The sequence below is a fragment of the Mizuhopecten yessoensis genome, unplaced genomic scaffold (assembly GCF_002113885.1).
Source record: "Mizuhopecten yessoensis strain PY_sf001 unplaced genomic scaffold, ASM211388v2 scaffold2379, whole genome shotgun sequence".
Taxonomy (NCBI): Eukaryota; Metazoa; Mollusca; class Bivalvia; order Pectinida; family Pectinidae; genus Mizuhopecten; species Mizuhopecten yessoensis.
The window spans coordinates 52,861-74,000 of NW_018404517.1; the positions used below are offsets into that span (position 1 = coordinate 52,861).

The following is a 21,140-nucleotide window of genomic DNA, read 5'->3' on the forward strand; positions in this document are numbered from 1 at the left end:
TTGTAATCAACTCTGTGGGTGTTTAGTCCACATTTATTTTCAACGTTTACATTTGTATAACAGCCTTTATACCAAATGCTGTTGAATTTAAGCGCATAGTCAAAAGTCAAACAACGTGAAGCTAAAATAAAGAGTATGGTTCATAACATCATGCCGGAGGCAGTTCAGGTCGATAGAGAAATGAAAAAATATATGTTCTTTAACTTGATATATGCTTTACCATATATCATGCAGCATACTTTTCCGTAGACTAAATGAAACACCGAAAAATATATAAATTCAATTGATCGGACTGTGTGCTGTCCTCGGAATGACACGCTTAATTCCTTGTGGGTAGCGCCAAACACACGGCATGAACGCTACTCAATTTCAGTACGGTGTTTCTACGATTGGAAACAAACTTACATGTTTGATAGGCCAGGCCCTTACATTATCACATCCGAGTCCAGATTTCCAGCTGGTCAGACTGACGCTCAGAAATCTGAAATTTCTCACCCTTGTGACCTCAACGCTGTTTTGCTCGTCGTATTTGCAAGATTATACACGAGATAAAGTAAGGTATATTGCTTTGCCTGCTAACATCGTCGTTTACATCAATATTTGACAATATTTTTATTTTATTTTACAACCTAAGAATCGACAAAAAGGAAGTCACTACTTGTATATAATCAAAAGTAGATGTCGGGGGACATGAGACTACATGTCAACAGTGGAGATACAGAAAGGGTTTTAGGGAGTACTAGTTGAACCGTACTTGTAGAAAGGCCTGAATCAGGTGCCGGCTCTAAAGATCGAAATTCCTAACTAGTCAACGTAAAGGTACATGACTAACGTGACAACCATGTATTTTGTCCTCAATAAATAAAGTTTATTACAAAAGGGACTTCGAATTCCTTCCTAACTGCGTCGTAGGACATGGCCAACTTTAAGCCAGTACTCGGTTATATTGAGATCGATAATTTGTTTTTCATTATTTTTATTGTGCGTTATGAATCACTGTGTGCCAGTAAAGCAGGGGTTCGACTCCTGAATTTAGTACGTGTAAAGAAACACTTAAAAGACAATCAGATACACATTATTTATTTTAGTAGAGCGCCTAGTGAAAGTCACTTTGGCACGCGTCAATTTTTGTGTCACATATGTACGTTTTTACGTGAAATATTTCAAATACATTCGGCAAGTAGCGTCTATTATGCATCAGTCAAAAAAAAAAAAAGCTTCACAATTCGCCCAAATGGGTCACAAATCCAAGTATATTGTATCTACGCTAATTGTAAGTCTAAACATATGGCGTCTAAATGAAATCTAAAATGAACGCCTACACGAATCAGTGATCGAGGTGTCGCTGGCATTGTGGTGTAAAGAACAGTGCGACAAACAAGATTGACACCTTGAAAGGAAATTATTTTCTCTTAATAGGATAGGGAAAAATATCGGAAAGAAAGAACTGTTGCTGACATCGGTGGGGCAGACAGACTCTACCATCAGCCTCTATTCAATTGTTCATTCCGCTAAATCGCCAGTCAAACAGGGTAGATTATCGCCTGTAAGACCTGGACACCGTAGTAGCAATGTGTCATAAAGATTGTGCTGAGCTTATTTTCTAGTGTTTAGGGATAGTTTAGATGATGCGATCGGTAAAACATTGAATTGTAGATAAATGCTATTTTTGTTATAAATCCCTCAAGCGTGTTGTGCTATTTCCAAAATTAGTGCATCAAATCAGTCTAACGGCCTTTGGCCAAACTCCCAAGCGTAAATACGAATAACAAAGGCTTCTAGTACGGTATAAAAATAAGTTGACATGCTTGATTTGTGCATCATACTAAATTAAACCGTTATACAAGGAAGTCAAATGCTTCAGCAAAATCGTATATCGTAATATAGAAGCAAAATACATATGCTTCAGATTTGTCAGGCGCCGCTTTCGAAAAAAAACACAGGCTGAAATGTAAACGACAGATAATTCACGAGGTGCAAAATCTCCTCGTTTATATACTACAAGCAAATACAGCAAAAGAGGACTTCCGTATGGGGATGAAATTTAAATGCTTGAGAAATGTCTGGTCGCCTTCGGCCTAAAAATAGTACACGTACGTCGTATGGCCGCCTCTGGTGTTCGTTATATTTGATACAATAAGCAATTTCGTCACTGTTTCCGAACAAATGTCCATCACATACTGGCAGTCTTCCATCTGCCATTACCATATTTTTGTTTACCAATTTAACAAAATTATTCTCAACAACGCAAAAACAGAATTTTAATTGATAAACATGTACAATACTACACCGATGAAGCAAATGCGTCACAGGGAGAGATATTAAGAGAAAGGCCCGATAATTGATAACAGTTATATGTATATCAACCAAACCTCGTAGAGAAACTTGTTGATGAAATATTGTTCAGTATTTGAGAGATATTGATTACATTGTGCAGAGCGGAAACTGGTCGTGTGTATATAATGACTTCCTGGTAGCATGGTATCTTGAAATTAATTACAGTTCCGTTCAGTATGCAATTTAACGACAATTTGGAGGGCGACGTGACGTTATTTTCAATATGGTTGGGTCACTCACGAGAGCACTTCGTTGTTGAATGTGAAACGATTTCAGTAAGACACAAACACCCCCGAGCTATAGCCAGTTTGTTATTATAAACTAATGAATCGAAAGTAGACGGTTACCATTTGGAAGCTAAAGAGAAAAGATATCAAATGAAACGAAAACAACACGAATTCGTTTAATATTGCATTCTCGAAATAACTTGCGGAAAACGTAATGTTCAGATGAATTTTTACACTGTTTAATAGGGTTTGACTGTGAATTAAGTCAGTCAATGTGTGATCTAAATAGCAATACATTAGTTGCACACATTGTTGAGAAAAGTTGAAAGGTGAGAATGAACTGATTAAGCTAAAGTTCCTGTACCTGGTAGTTTTTAATCAAGTGAATGCATCTCCAGTTTGTTATCTCGTGGCATATTTTCACTTACAGAGTGGTTAAGAAGTCGCTGTGAACGATTTTGTTTGGTTTTACTTTGTTTAACGTCATATTAACAGCTAATGTCATTTAAGGGCATGTCTGTATGTGTGTTGTGTATGCGCGCATGTGTGTTTGTGTGCCGGAGACAGGGTATGTTGGTGTATTTGCCTCCTGGTGATAGCGCGGATCTGATGCCGACTTTATAGTGCTATCTTACTGAAATACCATCATGCCGATTGCACCCAGCACAGTACTCCGCCCGGTCACATTATACTGACACCATTTGTTGCCATTACCCTAAATGCTGAACGTTAAGCAGGGATTAACAACTACCATATTTAAGGACTTTGGTATATCCCGGCCTTGGGACAGATGGAAATGTGCCGCAAGGTTTAATTTAAAGCTTCGTTATGTTTGGTACATCCTAAATCGGTTTCCTTTAGAACATTCGTGATACTAATACAGGTAGCTTAGTAATCCGTAGAAGTAAGAAGCAAAGAAAAAAACACCCAAATATGTTGACATTTTGCACACGTATAGGCACATCCTTGATATCCAGAGGTTACGTTCACTGACGCTCTCTGCACCAGTGGAATATGTCCAAGAAGAATATATTACGAGATAGTACAATGTATATCGTTATTCCGAGATAGTACTATGTATATCGTTTTTCCGAGATAGTACTTTGTATCTCGTTACTCCGAGATAGTACTATGTATATCGTTATTAGGAATAGTACAATGTACGTCGTTGTTGCGAGATAGTACAATTATATCGTTATTCCGAGATAGTATAATGTATATCGTTATTACGAGATAGTACTATGTATATCATTATTAAGAAATAGTACAATGTACGTCGTTTTTACGAGATAGTACAATGTATATCGTTATTCCGAGATAGTACAATGTATATCGTTATTCCGAGATAGGGCAATGTACATTGTTATTACGAGATAGTACAATGCACATCGTTATTACGAGATAGTTTATTGTTCGTCGTTATTACGAGATAGGATAATGTATATCGTTATAACAAGAAAGTACAATGTACATCGTTATTACGAGATAGTAAGTCGTTATTGCGAGATAGTGACTCGTTATTGCGAGATAGTGAATTGTTATTACGAGATAGGATAATGTATATCGTTATAACAAGAAAGTACAATGTACATCGTTATTACGAAATAGTACAATGTTCGTCGTTATTACGAGATAGGATAATGTATATCGTTATTATGAGACAGTACAATGTTCGTAGTTATTACGAGATAGTACAATGTATATCGTTATTACGAGATAGTACTATGTATATCATTATTCAGAAATAGTACAATGTACGTCGTTTTTACGAGATAGTACAATGTATATCGTTATTACAAGATAGTACAATGTGTATCGTTATTACGAGATAGTACAACGTATATATTTATTCCGAGATAGTACAATGTACATCGTTATTACGAAATAGTACAATGTTCGTCGTTATTACGAGATAGTACAACGTATATATTTATTCCGAGATAGTACAATGTACATCGTTATTTCGAGATAGGACCACGTATATCGTTATTCCGAGATATTAAGTCGTTATTGCGAGATAGTGTCTCGTTATTACGAGTTAGTGAATCGTTATTACGAGATAGTATAATGTATATCGTTATTACGAAATAGTACAATGGATATCGTTATTACGAGATAGTATTATGTATATCGTTATTACGAGATAGTACAATGTAAATCGTTATTACGAGATAGTATAATGCACATCGTTATTACGAGATAGTACAATGCATATAGGTAATCAGAGATAGTACATTGTATATCGTTAGTACGACGTGGTACAATGCACATCGTTATTACGAGATAGTACAATGCACGTCGTTAGTACGAGATAGTACAATGTACATCGTTATTTCGAGATAGGACCACGTATATCGTTATTCCGAGATATTAAGTCGTTATTGCGAGATAGTGTCTCGTTATTACGAGTTAGTGAATCGTTATTACGAGATAGGATAATGTATATCGTTATTATGAGACAGTACAATGTTCGTCGTTATTACGAGATAGTACAATGTACATCGTTATTTCGAGATAGTACCACGTATATCGTTATTCCGAGATATTAAGTCGTTATTGCGAGATAGTGACTCGTTATTACGAGTTAGTGAATCGTTATTACGAGATAGGATAATGTATATCGTTATTACGAGATAGTACAATGTTCGTCGTTATTCCGAGATAGTACAATGTACATCGTTATTACGAGATGGTATAATGCACGTCGTTATTACGAGATAGTACATTGCACATCGTTATTACGAGATAGTACACTGCACATCGTTATTACGAGATAGTACAATGTCTATCGTTATAACGAGATAGTACTATGTATATCGTTATAACGATATCGTACTATGTATATCGTTATTACGAGATAGTACAATGCACATCGTTATTACGAGATAGTACAATGCACATCGTTATTACGAGAGAGTACAATGTACATCGTTATTACGAGATAGTACAATGCACATCGTTATTACGAGATAGTACAATGCACATCGTTATTACGAGTTAGTACAATGAACATCGTTATTACGAGTTAGTACCATGTACATCGTTATTACGAGTTAGTACCATGTACGTCGTCACTGTGTCGTCATACAGTCAAAAAAAAATAGAAACTGTTACTGTAACACGATATATTGCTTTATTGTCTGTCGTCAGGGATGTCGTAACAATAGGATGGCAAGTTGTAATAACGAGTGATGAATACTTCGGTGCAACTGTGTCGTGATAACGAGACATTAAGATAGTAATGACGTTACCTTTGTTACCGAGTCATTTTTAGCAGAGAGTAATTCGTTATAACGACAGATATCTATCGCGTTTTAACTGAATCCTTACCGAGGTAATAATCGTTGTTCGACGTTAGTATTACGAGATTCAATTTGGTCGTTGTTCATCTAACGGAATAATTATTATGAGACAGTATGTAGTAATAATGAGCGATAGACATGAAACAATTGAACGGTGACGTCATTATGAAATATATCTGTCGTTTTAACGGTGTCATTGTTACAAGACAGTGAGTCGTCAGCAAGATAAATATATTTGTCATTTTAAAGAAGTCGTTTTAACGAGATAGTAGTTTGAACTGTTTCCTTACGTTATGTCGAAAGGCAGCTTTATCGTTGAAGCTGTGTCTTTATTTTGCGACATACTTTTTAAGGGGCACTGGACTGAGTCGATCGTCGGCGACCAGGAAGCTCAATTGGTAGAGCGTCCGTCTAGAGTTCGAAGAGTCCCGGGTTCGAACCTTGGTCTGACCGTTGCATTTCTCTTTCTCCCGTTTCAAAATTGGCGAGCCTGCCAACCCTGGTTTAAATCACTGGCTGAATGCTTAGCAAGGAGATATCCAAACCTGAATTATAAATAGTTGTGTCTTCGGGGGCGAAGATAAAAGCGAGGAATGTAGCAGAGTTGGGCTGAGTCGATCGTCGGCGACCTCAATTGGCAGAGCGCCCGTCAAGAGTTAGAAGTGAGGGTCCCGGGTTCGAACCTAGGTCTGGCCGTTGCATATCTATTTCTCTTATTACACTGTTATCAGTTACTTGTAAAGATTGCCGTACAATGGTGAAAGCCAAAATTAATGTTGACATTTGTCATGAAGTCAAAAAGTGCCTAACACGTACAAGGACAACATACAGGGAAAACATACTATTCAAAGAGCATCACTGGCACGACGTAGGAATTGAGAAATTGGTTCAATTCTTCGCTCGCAATCTGAAATAAAAAGAAGCGAGAACCTAAATTATTTGGAATTGCCTTTAACGGTCTAAGAGTGAGTGACATACCTGTGAGCCATTGTATGATATGTCTAAGCCAGATATTACTGTTACTATTCCAAGATAACTGACAAGGGTTGTGTGATTGTTATTGGTTTGTTCACAAAGGACGAAACGTTTCTGGCTGGCAATACTCCTTTATAAAATGCAGTGGGGATTGTATGGAATGTATATCAATGTTTTGTAAGGTACAGTGTGTCTAGCTACATGTAGGGGGGTCTGTTTAAAATACCGTTTACTACAACATAACCATGACAACGTTCACTATAGTTTCGATTATATACAGAAACTATTATTACATGCACTTAACTCAAGAAGGTTTTATGTTATCTGTAATTTACAACTAAACCCTAATCATCCAGGCTGAGCAGTGGTATAACCTACTGGTAGTGCTCTTCCTCACCCTTGAAAAGCGCAGGGTCTAGGGCACTGTAGTCATCTTGTTTTTACTGTTTCTTTAAATCAGTTTATCCTAATGTATGTACCAAAAGTTATTCTTTGGAAATGTTTCGTTCTGGGATTATATTTATTTTAATTTATCTATATCGTACTTCAAAAATGCCCGCAATGTTTGTTTTCTTTCTTTTCAGAAGTGATTCATCAAAGTTATAGTCCTGCCAGAAAATCCAATAGTTTCAATGCATTGTTACAATGTGTTAAGAAGTGGCGCGGGGATCTGGTTAAAATGGTACATGTGTTTCCGATTATATAACACTATACAAAAATTGAAAAATTGATTGAATTTCAATGCGTCACGACCAATTACAAACCTTGAAACATTTACCCAATTTGTGGAAAATGAAATAATCATATTAACTGCGACATTTTTGATTCGGAATGCTTGTTTCGAAAAATGCTATCAGGAGATTGTTTGATAGGGTCCATATTTATTTCAGAAGGTGTTTGCAAGTGAGACGATAAAAAACACTCCATATGCCATATGATCATTGGGGTGTGTGATTTTTACCGAAAGTCGATCTAAATACCTAAAACATGTAAAATTACTCTGAACACCTTAGTTTAAGTCCACATATCGCTGTTACAAATTCGCAGGTCCCTGTGTCAGCAGGGTGTCCTAGTTATGTGCAGGTTAGATCACATTATGATGATCTATTACAGCGCACGTCATGATCTTATGAACAAAGAAAGTACAGGTAATAACGGCAGTGCAGACAAAGAATCTGTCAACTTTTCAGGGCGATCCGCCCCTTTATCAAGACAGGAACGTGAATATTAACATATCACAACATGTAACAGAGATGAACAGTCACCACGAAACAATAATACATTAAACATACATACACAAACAAACAGTTTTGATATGTAATTATCTTATGTATATATATATATATATTAATGCAGGGAGACATTTTTCTCTTGTGTCTTTTAACAGAGGGACGAAGAGACCAAATTAAATATGCTTCAGTCATTTCACAATTTTTTTCGCCTACTAAGTGGTTTTGGCGTCGTAAACTGACCCCGAATGTACAGGAGTACGACGTCTTAAGACACAGGATGAAGCGAACAATGGATCTGTAACAACGTGAATGTGAACAGTCTATTATAACGACTGTCTGGGTAGGGAAAGACCATACCCATGATCATCATATGATATATTTTTAATTTAATTCAACACTATATTGCATCTTGTCTATGTATGATCTTATCTATATCGTATATATATACTTCTCTTTAAATTGTCTTAAATTAACGTTTAACCTTAAATTGTATTAACGATGACGCAACAGAAGGAAGTGTCTTGGCCACAGTGAACTGAATGCCTGGATATAATATATTTTGTATATGTATCATATTTTATTCCTCATTTCCTCATCTTTCTTCTAATTTATATAACTTCCCCTGTAAATTATCCGTGCTCACGTTACTATCCCTAAGCTATAGTTGTTAATGTTGGTTACGATGGAAGGTGACTTTTTCTGTCTCCTATTTACTGTAATATATATGTATGTGTACTGTGATAATACCTGAATGCGTTGTTCTTTTAGCAATATATATATATATATAATATATATATATATTGCCTTTAACCTGAAGAGCCCTGTGAAGGGTGAAAAGGGTGAAGGGTGAAAGCAGCTAGTTTTTTAGTCAGTCGTTAATTTTATTTTTTCTATATATATATATATATATATATATAGTAATCATGTGGGGCAAAGAAGTAATTCCAACAGTGTGGACAAGTTTAGGTTGTCAAATTTTCGGAGCGATCCGCTTCTTTCTCAAGACACAGTGAAACAGAACAGTAACATGTACATATACATCATATTACAAGAAGATAGAATTTATGTACTTTAATTGAAAATATAGCTATTATATATAACCAATAGTCCCCTCGGCTGAATGGATGTTATCTGGAAATATCTTAATACGTTAATAGTTTAAATGTTATGTTGTGTATAATTGTGATATATTTTACGTACAGTAGTATTGTGATAATGGTGTATTATAGGTCAACACTGGCCGGACATTTCTTATGCATAGTTCTTAACTATTTCACCACTATAGACAATAATGGACTCATCCATATCAATGCATGGTAGAGCCTACTTAAACTACATAGGGATGAAAGGGTTATACATTGAAGATACATGCATGTATTGAAATGTATTACACGTTAATAAAACATTTATTATTATTTATTCATGTTTGTATTATGTATTACATATCAGGGGCCGCGACGGTGGCCAAGTGGCTAAGGCGTCTGACATTCTGCTACCACCAGCCCTCCACCACTGGGTCGCAGGTTCGAGACCTGCGTTGGGCGGTCGCCAGGTATTGGCCGTAGGTAGGTGCTTTTCTCCGGGAACTCGGGCTTTCCTCCAACACCAAATTTTGAACGTCATTAAATGACCATAGCTGTTAATAGGACAAACCAAACTAAAATATTTACATATCACTCTGATGTGAATACAACAAGGTTTAAAGTAAACTGACTTTGAGTGGCCGGAGTGCCACTGTCGCTCTTTCATAATCTATTCATACGACCCTTTACTGCTGCGATGACCTTCACATCAGCGCCATTTGGCGTTGGATACATTACTGCCCTGACATGTTTGCCCGAGGAATGGCGCACCAATTTCCTCCACAATAGCTCACGAATCAGAGCAGTGCACCAGCCTTACGTTACAGAAGATTCATAGGAAAACGACTTGTTTTCAATCAATGACTGTATTAGATTGAATTTCCTTGTGATGTTGTATATCACAGGGCGGCCAGACGAGATTGTCGGTCATTTCACGTAAGAGAGTTTACATGATGTTAAAACAATATGTTTCATTTTCATATATCAAATAAAATTTCATAACGCAGTGTCATTACATTACGTAAATTTAAATAAACAAGCCAGTGAATTCAAAAGGAATGCTTAAACAAGTACAGAGAAAATTGAAACATTTTTTTTTTCGAAAGGTGTTTTTTTTTATTTAAACAGCTTGTTTTAGTTATACTTAATATTGACAATATATAGATATAATTGCTATTTTGATTATTTAATAGTATCCATATTAAGTATCAAACTTACACTTCGTTTGCATTAAGGACGTTTTAGAATTTGGGCCAAGTTTGGGAGATCGAATTTAAGTAAGTACAAATATGTTTACAGATCAAAAATCGAAAAGTTTGTTTGTAACAAAGATTCATCAACTGTTCTGTAAATTTATAAATAACATGAAGTTGTATTTAATAGAACTAACTATTTCACTCTATGACCTCTGCCATAAAATTACCATACAATTCTACGAAACTACAGGTTTTTTGTCAATATGTATGGTATTGGTCTTTTGTTAAGGTGACAAAATATTAAGGAAAATAAAAAAATAAAAAAATTCCCATTTGTCAATATAAACCTAAATAAAACGATTAAATCAATTGATCTTTTAACTATCAAAACAATATCGCTGTTTATTTGTTTTGACAAAATTCAAAATTACTTTTTAGCTTTGTCCTACTGGGTGTCTTCGGAGGTGTATTTCAGTGAGGTAGCACTATAAAGTCGGCATCAGTTTCGCGCTATCACAAGGAGACAGACACGAACATTATCGCAGCCTCCCAAGACACACACACATAAACTACACGCATGCATTTTGCACAGGGCGGAGGCCGTCCTTAAATGACCATAGCTGTTGATAGGACGTTAAACAATACTAAACAAAACAAAACAAACCAATAATAGTCGCATGTGTTTTGTATCTAAACTTTTATCAATTGGATTTTCTTCTGATACCGTCATTTGCATAATCTTATAAGAAATCGTGTTGTACATTAATGTATGATTAACTAAATGAGCCGATGGATGACTTTATTGCATTTATGACAGTTTTGCACTTGTTTAACCTCGATATGGCACCTCCTCCTTAAATTGAATTGAAATATGGAAGTAAAAATCAACTTCATGCTTAAGCGATGATTTATTTGTCACGAAGGAACACGTGCATTGTGAATAAGATTTAGTATTATTTTGTTGTTCCAGTAGTGAGATTCATCAACCACCATCGACAACACATTTGAAGCAATAGTTAAACCCAAACGGAGGCAATTGTCCCGACCAATTGGCACAAGAAATAAGGGCATAGGGGTTCACCCTATTTGACGGTCTGCTGTTCGTTAAGAGTATTTGCAATCAAATTACATGTCTCCCACGATGATACAAATCTCATTTTGCGCTAAAAACACTAACTATACACTTACATGTATTGGTTTCCTGATTACATATCGACTGATGACATTATTTGAACCCGTAAACTAATGACCTTTAGACTAAGGGTGCCGTCTTAATGACAACGCGTCAAGGTCACTCGGCGAAATCACATTATAACGTTGGCTGATTTGTTTTGTCTTCTGTGTCGTAGTGTTTTATTATCTATTGTTGGCTTTTCTGTTACCCCCAAGACCACTGGTATGTTTGTTTGTCGTATAACCATACCTATATATGTATCTCTTGGGGAGTAAAGGACCAATTATTGTAATGTCTAAATCTCGTGTGGTACCGCTACGATTGAATATAGGACTGGTGGTAGTTAATTGGGTTTAAACCAACGCGAGTCTTTATCTAAAGGTATTCCTATAGGGACCGCAGAACCAAATGATTTTCCATAGACGATAGTGTTAACGTTTACCACTGTCCTGGCTTAATGGGGTTATCCACACTGGTTTACCTGCCCTCATTTTGAAGAATATTATTTCACACAACTGTAAATAAAATATTTAAAAATTCTGCCTATTTATTTTATTTTTTTATATGGGGGCCGCCATCTTGTATTGAATTCGGCACCAAAAATCGACCAAAATTTACAACAAATTACACACTTAATAAACTCACCCAGACAAAAGCAGACTTGAAAAGTTTTAATAATTTTTTATGTATATTACATCTATATATAGTGCTTAACCCACACATAAAGCATTTAAAACTTCTGCCACCTAGATATCCAACATGCAGGCCCTGAGGCATTCACCTTCCTATTAAATCTTCTGCCCAAAAGGGAAAAACCCACAATTTAATTTTGATTTGGTTCCGTGGTCCCTATATGACTGAGTATAGCACCAGTAGTCATTATGTCTTCTTGTCATAACGTCCTTGAGTGTAGGGCCAGTAACTTATATTATCACGACTCACATGGGGTACCCCTACGATTAAATATAGCCCCCGTGATATAATTATCACTCCTGGAGTTCCCCCTATAATACCAATGTTATTGTGGATAAACCAACGAACGCAAGTCTACATCTCAAAGTTATTTTTTCTATGATATAGAGTATAGCACTTGAAGTCATTATGTCTTCTTCTCATAGCGTCCCTGAGTGAACGGGCAGTGGTTACCCCTACGTTTTCGTACATGACTAATGATTATTTACGCCAGCCTCTCATACTGTTCCTATTCCGTCTTTGCGTATTGCAGAGTTATCTTCTCTTGGGAGCAGGTATTGATTGTTCCGTCATTGGTTTGTGTGAGAAAATTAAGTCGTTTTCTCAAAAATTGATGACGTTACTCTCACAAACGAGTGACGTAACAATCAATACCTTCTCCCAAGAGAAGATAACTCTGCAATACGCAAAGACGGAATATGGCAGTTTATATTATAACAATTGGTTATTAAGTTTCCTCATAGTTTAACTAAATATAAAACCAGTGGTTAGCTTGATTTCTTTCTAAGTTCATCCCTATGGTAGTGTTAGGGACTAATGGTTTATATTACTCCTTATCATAGTGTACCTTTATGAATGAGTAAAGGACCAATATTTTATATGGCTACTCTCAAATTGTACATTTATGAATGAGTAAATGGTGAATGGTTTATATTACTACTCTCAAATTGTACATTTATGAATGAGTAAATGGGTAATGGTTTATATAGCTCCCTCTAATAGCTTACCTTTATGAATGAGTAAATGGTCAATGGTTTATATAGCTCTCTCTCATAGTTTACCTTTATGAATGAGTAAATGGGTAATGGTTTATATAGCTCCCTCTCATAGCTTACCTTTATGAATGAGTAAATGGTCAATGGTTTATATAGCTCTCTCTCATAGTTTACCTTTATGAATGAGTAAATGGTTAATGGTTTATATAGCTCCCTCTCATAGCTTACCTTTATGAATGAGTAAAGGACCAATATTTTATATGGCTACTCTCAAATTGTACATTTATGAATGTGTAAATGGTTAATGGTTTGTATGGCTACTCTCATACTGTACCTTTATGAATGAGTATGTAAATGGTTAATGGTTTATATGTCTACTCTAATATTGTACATTTATGAATGAGTAAATGGTGAATGGTTTATATTACTACTCTCAAATTGTACATTTATGAATGAGTAAATGGTTAATGGTTTATATAGCTCCCTTTCATAGCTTACCTTTATGAATGAGTAAATGGTAAATGGTTTATATAGCTGTCTCTCGTAGTTTACCTTTATGAATGAGTAAATGGTTAATGGTTTATATAGCTCCCTTTCATAGCTTACCTTTATGAATGAGTAAATGGTAAATGGTTTATATAGCTCTCTCTCATAGTTTACCTTTATGAATGAGTAAATGGTAAATGGTTTATTTAGCTCTCTCTCATAGTTTACCTTTATGAATTAGTAAAGGACCAATCCTTTATATGGCTCCCTCTAACATTGTACCTTTATATCTATTTCTTTATTTTTCTAGTAGAACTATATGTATTTTACGAGGAATATGAAAAAGTTTCTGTCAACTTGATGAGGCGGCATTTTACGCTTGTCTACATAACACCGCCAGGGTCGTCTTCAAATGTCATGTATACGCAAAACGAAGTAAATCAAAATATTGCATGAATTGAATACATAGCACACTTCTAATGAATGTGCGTAACGTGACGCCTACGTCCATGTGTGAAAAGAAAAAAGAAAAAAGAAAAACCCAGACAGGTCGAATACATACCGTGGCAGGTCATCCCTTGAGAGGATTCGTTCCGACTAGACATCAAATATACAAAGGCGTTAGAAACAATAGTAGTTTATATCTTTGATCAACAGTCTGATCATCGAACGGGTGTTATCTATAGTGATTTCAATGCAAATGTATCTAATGGGAAATTGTTATATTGTCGAAAGCTACGGCCAAAAGTATTGTTAACTTCTAAATATTCTGAGTCAAACAATGAGGTTTGGTCCACATTATACCTACCAGTATACATCGGAAAACATATAGTACTAACGCCACACATTGCATCTGGACATCCATGTATCCCTTGATGCAAGATGTTCGTTGGAACTTTCTTAATCCAATGAAAATTATGTCGCATCGCTCCCGTTACCTGATATGTCTAATAAAGGGGAGCAATAAGATGATAAAGTCAAATTTGGATTTGAACTTTCTGACCATGTTCCTCTTCATTCGTTTCTGTAGTGGTTCAAACACATTTGTTTCGGAGGACGTCGATATACATGTATTGTTATTGTTGATTGAATAATGGGAAACAATGGATCATGTTTCCCTACCAAAGGGCAAACATAAATATTTTATTATTTAGAAATAAAACAATAACACAGCAGTAAAGGTGGTCAGGTTGACGCCTTATTGCTGTCGTTTGTTTCAATCAAATAAAACCATGGTGTGGTGTTCTTTCCAATCTTTCAAGAGAGGTTCCGAATGAGGGGAATATAACCCAGGGAAACACAAGTGTGTGAGAATACGATATTGTTTTTCGTCGCCACATGATCAATATTATCCAATCAGATACGCTGTTGTATAGATGATGTACGATATTAATTATCTGTTACATGAATGTACTAGGCTAGTTTATTGACAGTTTTGTTCATACAATGTTCATGATATTAAGACATGCGTGTTACTATATATAGGTTATGACAGGAGGGGGGATATACCAGAATATTTGTATTGTAGACGCTAGGGATTTCTTAGCTAGGCTCTAGGCTTGAAATATGAGCAGTCTATCAAACAGCATGTACTAGTTGACATGAAAACTACTCATTAAACAATTTAGACTTGAGGACCGTGCTGCACAATGAAGCCTAGTGAAGGTTAAGTGAATATAGTTTTGCCATTTTGTTATCTGTTAAAATAATGTCAATCCAATTATCTTTGCGACTCCAAAAGCCTTCACATTGGCTAAGAAAGTAAGGTCAACGACAGTGCAAGCAATAGGATTCGTATCCAACTTGGACATGTGGACGGAATGTCATGTTTCTTAGTTATTTATAGTTTAGATGTCATGGTAGTGCATGTGCGTCACCAGTAGCGAAGTCATTAAGGCATATATCGATACAGATTCTGCAATTTATATCATGTTCCTAGACAACGAGAACGCTTTTGACTGCGTGAGGCCAAACGACTTGGCCCGCAATCTGTACAAGTTTAGGGATAATTACAATACATCGTATGCTGAGAAGTTTGAAAGTATCGACACGTGTATCATTAATGAAGGATTTGTGGGTAATCCTATATCCAGGAGACGACGAATGAGCCACAGAAAAATAACTTAACCAGAGCGTTATGGTGAAGGTAAGAGTCATAAGGGACCTTGAGTAATACAGACTGAACTTGAAGAGATACACATGTATATATTGTACGTGTCAAGTAGTTACGTGAACGGCTGTATATCTCTCCGGTAAACCATTGAAACCAGTACGCTGCTTTCAATTTTCTATGAATTCTGGGTCTATTAAATGTTTTAGACCACTGTTGTTTTTAACAATTTCAATTTAGAAAAATTCTGTGATATCTTTCGTAAAAAAGGTTTCTGATGCATTTTCGAAAGTTCAGATTTGTTTTTATAAACAAAACAATTACATAACCCCTTTTACCGCTTTAATATTTGATAGTGAACAAACTTAGAGGTATAGCGTTAATGAACTCGACCCCCCCCCCCCCCCCAAAAAAAAAAACCCAAAAAAAAACAATATATTGCAGTACATTAGCGTTAGCCCGATATATTATAGACTACATATATTTTTTTCGGATATATCCACAGATGCATTCTACAATATCCTTGAACCCCGTTTTGATGAGATGCATGTTCTACATTGTACGTCATTCTCTTTGTTTGAAAACCCTAATTTGAACACAAAATGCATGAAACTAGGGCAACACGTGAACAAAAGAACGAATGTTCTCAAAGTAATAGGAAAGAAATCTGTTGTTTCGGAAGGGTAGGTGTCTTTGTCCTTTTCGGCCACACACGCCATGTAAATCTAGGTCAAATCCAGATAATCTCAAACTCAAAGCGGAGTAGTAACAACAACACCACAAGGCAAACGGATGAGCATGAAAAAACTGACGATATTCACATCACATTAAATTGTATATTTCCAAGTAAGAATATCTTGGCAATCATAAAACTTGACCATAGCTTTTATCAAATCACATCTCTCGATACTCTATATTGAAAGTGTGTCATTCATCATTCGACATCTAGCACAGGAATTGTTATATGCGTAGCAAACCTGGGAATACAGAATCTTCTACAACACACAAACATCGTTGCTATGGGAGCAGCCATTTCTCATACAGTTTAAATGTAAGCATCCCCTGTTTGCCATGTTTTAAATGAAGATCGAAAAAGGCGGCTGATTTAGAAGAATTTATTATGTCTTTGATTTTAAGTATTGGAGGTTATGTATGACCTTTATGGCTTTTTTATGTTCATATATAAAGATATTTGTATTATGTCGTCCAAAAAGTTTGTATAAGATAAATATAACCTCTCATATACAAGGGACAGCTCGATATGCCAAAGTGTGCAACATTTACTCTCACGATTTTACTCTCCATCTATTTTACTTGGCCTTTCGAGTTGGTGTGTTTACAATCAGATGTTTAAGATTGAAAAAATAATCTTTTAGACTCTTCAAAACTCACGATCCTTGAAATCCAAGTCTGGAATGAACGGCACCAGAACAATTCTCTGACATTGACTAAACGCGTGTAAAAATGGAGGTAAGATAATTGCTTAGTTACATGATAAGACGTTGTTTATAAGAATTCATTTAAAGATTCGGAATCAAGTACATTCCTGTCATTAACCGATATTTGGGAAGATTGTAATAGTGAAGCGTGTTTAACTAACATTTTTGTCTTAGATGTCTTCAAATAAGTGTCTAGGTCAAAGTTGATTTTAGGAGGGAAAGGGGCTAATATTTCTCCTTACATAAATGCCTATAAAAATCTTTTTTTTCTGTTTTTTTTTTTTAATTTATATTTTTGTCGTCGGCTATTTCCGCAAAAATTCAGTCAAGATTGTATGTTATGTACTGTTGTCACCCATTACTAATCAATATAATCACCCTTCAGCCGTTAGATGTGTTGGTTAGCTATATTACAAAAATAAAGAATGTGCAGGTCGAAATGTTATCTTGTCGTGATCAGAGATACTAAAACCATTAGTCTAATTTACAAATGTACCTTAACATCCGATCGTCGATAAATAGCTAAGAATTTTTATAGATTCGTGCTCACACATCAATATTTAATGTTACGAGGATATCCGCAAACACATAACATGCTGACCAACCTTTGGAGCAATGTATTCACGTATATATCAATATGTAAATTTGTCCGCAAGGAGAATCCCACGATGGCGGAAAGGCCAAGCCATGAGCCGTATTTTTTATATAATGAAATGGTTGATATATATATATATATGGATAGCTCGTGAGACAACTGTTTTGACACGTCGCTGAATTTAGCAATATGCATCTATATCTAGGCGTCGCAGGTGCCCCTAAATTTTGTCTTATCAGCTCATTCAATAGGCGAATGATGATTTTTCTAAATACCACATCTTAAATGGCCTTTTAAAAAGGAAAACGCAGAGCCTGCGAAATACTCTTGCAGTGATAATTTTATCAGTTAAGATAATAGGAGATTTAAACAAAGATCTACGTTCTTTATTGTCAATCTTTGTGTAGTGGTCTAAGTTTTACCCGTTGGTGAAAAAGTTCTACAATTATTCTAAGTTAAGCACTTCGGGAAATAATCCGAGGCTCGGTGAGAGCGTCCTGAGGCGTTTTGGAATTACAAACCAAATGGATATAAACTAGTTTCTCGACCACGTAAAGGCTTTCAATACAGAGTTGTCTGCAGCAAATTAGCATCTATCATGAAACTTCTAATTGAATAAGATTCCCCACCAATTCCTGGTCTTTCACACGATTGCATGTAATGGCAGGGCTGCTTCATAGAGTGCCGTATTTAATATAAGGAAAGTGAAAATAGGCCTAGGAGGCAATCAGCCCGAGGAAGTCATCTTATTGATTTTATATGGTTCACGTGTTGGTAACAAGGCCGTGTGTATGGGCAGGGAGCATTATACTGCGGGAGACCGACAGCATTGCCATACTACTACCACGATCTGATCAGAACGAACCGTCCAACAAAAAGTTCAACTCGTCTGTTGGGATTGCTACGGATTACTGTTCAGAATTAGGTTGTATGTTTAATTTAAGACTTTAGATCGTGTGAAATCATATTTTCTCAAACAAATTCACGCGCGTGTATGTTTTAGTAATGTGAGTAATATGTTTTCTACTATTGTTGGAAGTAATTATCTTGGATAATTTACGGAAAACGCTAAACAGCTCAAAACAGACGTTGTAGAATAAGATGATTTATTTTTGAAACTTGGTTCATTGAAATGAAAAAGATTCGAATGAGAGAGCTACACAGACAGTTTTATTATATTAAAGTTAGTTATGTGCAGGCTGAAATACGTCGAACTTTATTATTGATTTTACGCGCAGTATAATTTGAAATGTCCATAATGAATAAGTGATTAATGTAAAGCTAATATCATCAGAGGAATTATAATAACTTATGTTTCTTGGTTATATGAGTAAGTTCTACAGTGTCCTAAGTTCAGAACGCTAGACCCGAGGAAGACCGTAAACATCACTTGGAAAACTTCATTTCCGCCTTAAAGAAAAAAAAAACTTCAATTGCGAAACGTGGCACGTATGATTTCTATTCCAAAATGAAACAGCTAATATACCGTTCTTATTTTAGCTGTTGATTGGAGGAGAACACGTTTAATTTCGGAGACGGCATTTCAAGTGATTGTGAAAATGACCTTCATCGGTTTCAAGTGTGATAGTTTCACAGAAGTAAAGGATGTGAGGTGTAAAGACTTCAGATAATAAACATCCCTATTGCAGTGGCTGATTTGCTGACAAAGGTTTTGTCAAGTTCATTTATTTCTCAAGGATAACGGCAATTTTAATGATGTTCCTTCTACTTTTTCTTCTAAACTCAGACACATAAAATACCCTGAGATAAGCACTGTTTTCGTCAAACAGAAATTCACTGAAAAAGACAAGGAATATTCTAAATCAGGTTCGAGTCTAATGAGTCCTTACGAAGCAACAGTTGGAAATTAAAGAAACTGATTTTGTGAATTATCGCGAGATAAAAATGAACATGAAGACTGATTCGTCATTAACGATTGAAATCTGTTGACGTGTGATCTGATTCCATTTGAAGTTTGGAAACTTTAATAATGTTTTCGACAATAGCAAGCCCGATGGTATCTTTTGTTGACAGTAATCATGAAACAGCCTCTGTTTCTTACATGTTGAACACTACACAGTTGTGGAATACGTCACTTCCGGAAGCATGCAAAAACGGAACTGATATAACAAAATCCGGATTAAATTTCTACTGGCAGGTAAGAATAATTTAATAAGTCAATGTGTTATCCCTTTATTTCAGACCTGTTGTCGATGTGGTTTTGTATGAAAACAATTCCTCAAAATGCAATATTCCACATAACATTGGCCGTTGATCGCACGGTAATGAGCTGATAATTATATGAATGAATTTTATCGTGATCATGAAAATCGAAAAAGAGGTTGGATTTTGGTAGACTGAGTCTTAATGTAATATCATTTTTTTTATTAATTTTAGACCATAGATTATGAAAAAGAGGTTTTAATTCACATACCAAAATATATCTAAGATTGTGACGACATTTCCAATAGCAAAGTATAGATAAGCTACAATATGTTTTGAATTCATTTTTCGAAAATTCATTTGTTTGGTCAAAACAAAATAAGCAGATGTTTTTCAAAAGTTCAGCATAAGTTTGTTTTGGTAAATTTACATTTTTGTTTACATATAACCCGTTACGATTAGACAACTGACTTGAACAAAAATGATGTTTCCAAAAATAGTCATTTTGGTGTTTTGTTTGTAGCTCTTCGAGGAGAGAAATAATTATAATGGAGATTTCAAAATTCATATCTTAAAAGTTTGAATTAATGACTAAATTGCGGGTTTTTTCAAGTTGGTTACTCCGTTTAAAATCTCATTACAAAACACAAAGATTAGCAAAATAACTGCTCGTTTTAACCTTTCCAGTTGCTCAATTTGTTGGTGTATGTTGCAAAACCCTATAGGTCATGAAAATTCCATAAGGATGATGTGTGGAAGTCAGAAAGCGGTATTCGATATACATGTACATTTACACAAAAAAAAAGGTTTAGCTCTGCGTGTCCCGTCTCAGCAAGTCGAACGAACACTTTGCGAACGCCAACGATCTTGCAGATGTATTCAACAGAGGTTCACACAGTTTTACAAAGGAGTCTGAACCGCAATGTCGGAACAATAAAAGTGGCCTAACGGGAATACGGACCAGGTGAATTGAAGTTTATAGACTAAGTACTATAGCAATTTTCCATATATACTCCTTATCGATACTCGACCCCATACCAACCCCCGGGGATACTGGGTGACCTGACTGTCGCAGGATCTACATGTAACGGGTATGGGTAAGACCTTGAGGCTTCCAGATGACCGGACCGAGAT

At 35.7% G+C, this 21,140-nt stretch overlaps 1 protein-coding gene across 1 annotated transcript in view; it reads left to right on the plus strand.

The window, feature by feature from the left end:
- The first annotated feature begins 19,857 nt into the window (after nucleotides 1-19,857).
- The window catches only part of LOC110445811 (cardioacceleratory peptide receptor-like), a 92,544-nt gene continuing 91,261 nt past the window's right edge, over nucleotides 19,858-21,140 (plus strand). The window contains exon 1 of the mRNA XM_021490607.1: nucleotides 19,858-20,001. Coding sequence (XP_021346282.1) covers nucleotides 19,858-20,001 — 144 coding nt within the window. The remainder of the gene's footprint in view (nucleotides 20,002-21,140) is intronic.